Raw genomic sequence first — 1,270 nt, 5'->3', positions numbered from 1 at the left:
GGGCGTCGTGGTCGGGGCCGTTCGAGGTGGTGCCGCGCTCTGCCGAGGCCGGGTACCTGGTGGCCAAGGTGGTGGCGGTGGACGCGGACGCGGGGCGCAACGCGTGGCTGTCGTACGAGCTGGTGCAGGCGTCGGAGGCGGCGCTGTTCCGCGTGGGGCTGCACAGCGGCGAGGTGCGGACGGCGCGGGCCGTGTCGGAGAGGGACGCGGCGAAGCAGCGGCTGGTGGCCGTGGTGAAGGACCACGGGCAGCCGGCGCTGTCGGCCACGGCCACGCTGCACGTGGTGCTGGCCGAGCACTGAGGGGGGATGTGACAACCCCGCCGCTCCCCCGGTGAGTTCCTCCCACCCTCGGAATTGCTCCGCCACGCTTCCCTCTCGCGAGTCTCTGCCCTTTCCCCTACCTGTGATCTTTGAACGGATGTTTGGGATTATTTAGAAAAGGGAATTTTCATTATTAGCAGGGTTAGATGTCTACCTGACAGCACTTGTGCTTGAATAGGATGGATTGTCTTGAAACAGGCTGTATATTGCCCCATCTCCGCCACGCTTCCCTATCGCGATCTCTGCCCTTGCTGTCCTGTGTTTGCTGTCCCTCCTCGGGAGGTTTAGTTAGGAGGAAGTCAAGGTTTGGTTCATGAGCGCACTGTGCTGGTGCGTCTTGCTCCGGGGAGGTGATCGTGGGCTCGTTGCTCAGTGTTGGACTTGGTTTGGTCGCCAGGAGAAGTGGGGCTGGTGTTGGCTTGAGGTTCGGTAGAGCGTGAACGTGGGATCGTTGTTCAGTGTTGCACTTGTTGGGGGAGTCAAGAGAAACGGGGCTGCTATTGTCTTCAGTTTCGGTAGAATGCTGCTTTGTGGTCTTGTGACGCACCATGTTGTTTCTCATTTTGTCCCCTGACGTGTAATACCGATTTTCCTCTCAGTACTACATTTCTAAATGAATTTATTGCATTTTGAGCAAATGGAATTTTTCCTTATTGGCAGGGTGGGAGGGGAGCGATTCAAGGTGCTGGAAGAAGTGTAAGGAGAGGGATTTTGGCCCAGTACCAATGGTTCCTGATCCAGCCTCTCCTGGAGGACCTCTTTCCTTTTACTCTTAGACTCTTGATGTTTCTTCCATGAGGTAGTGATTGCATGATTGTATCTTCTCAGTACAGAGATGTGAAGATATACATTTGAGAAGTTTGTGGTGTGATAGTGTTGCCTGTTGAAGAGAAATGGTCTGGGTCACTGGCCTTTCATGTCCTGTGCTTTCAAACTATATGGCTTAG

At 55.3% G+C, this 1,270-nt stretch overlaps 1 protein-coding gene across 1 annotated transcript in view; it reads left to right on the top strand.

The window, feature by feature from the left end:
• Positions 1-302, top strand: part of LOC106899823 (protocadherin gamma-A12-like) — an 8,722-nt gene extending 8,420 nt beyond the window's left edge. The window contains exon 3 of the mRNA XM_014961745.1: positions 9-302. Within this exon, the coding sequence (XP_014817231.1) occupies positions 9-302 (294 nt within the window). The remainder of the gene's footprint in view (positions 1-8) is intronic.
• The last annotated feature ends 968 nt before the right edge of the window (positions 303-1,270 follow it).

This window comes from Calidris pugnax, unplaced genomic scaffold, assembly GCF_001431845.1.
Source record: "Calidris pugnax isolate Ruff unplaced genomic scaffold, ASM143184v1 scaffold732, whole genome shotgun sequence".
In the NCBI taxonomy this organism is placed as follows: domain Eukaryota; kingdom Metazoa; phylum Chordata; class Aves; order Charadriiformes; family Scolopacidae; genus Calidris; species Calidris pugnax.
This window is presented reverse-complemented; position numbering and strand designations above follow the sequence as displayed.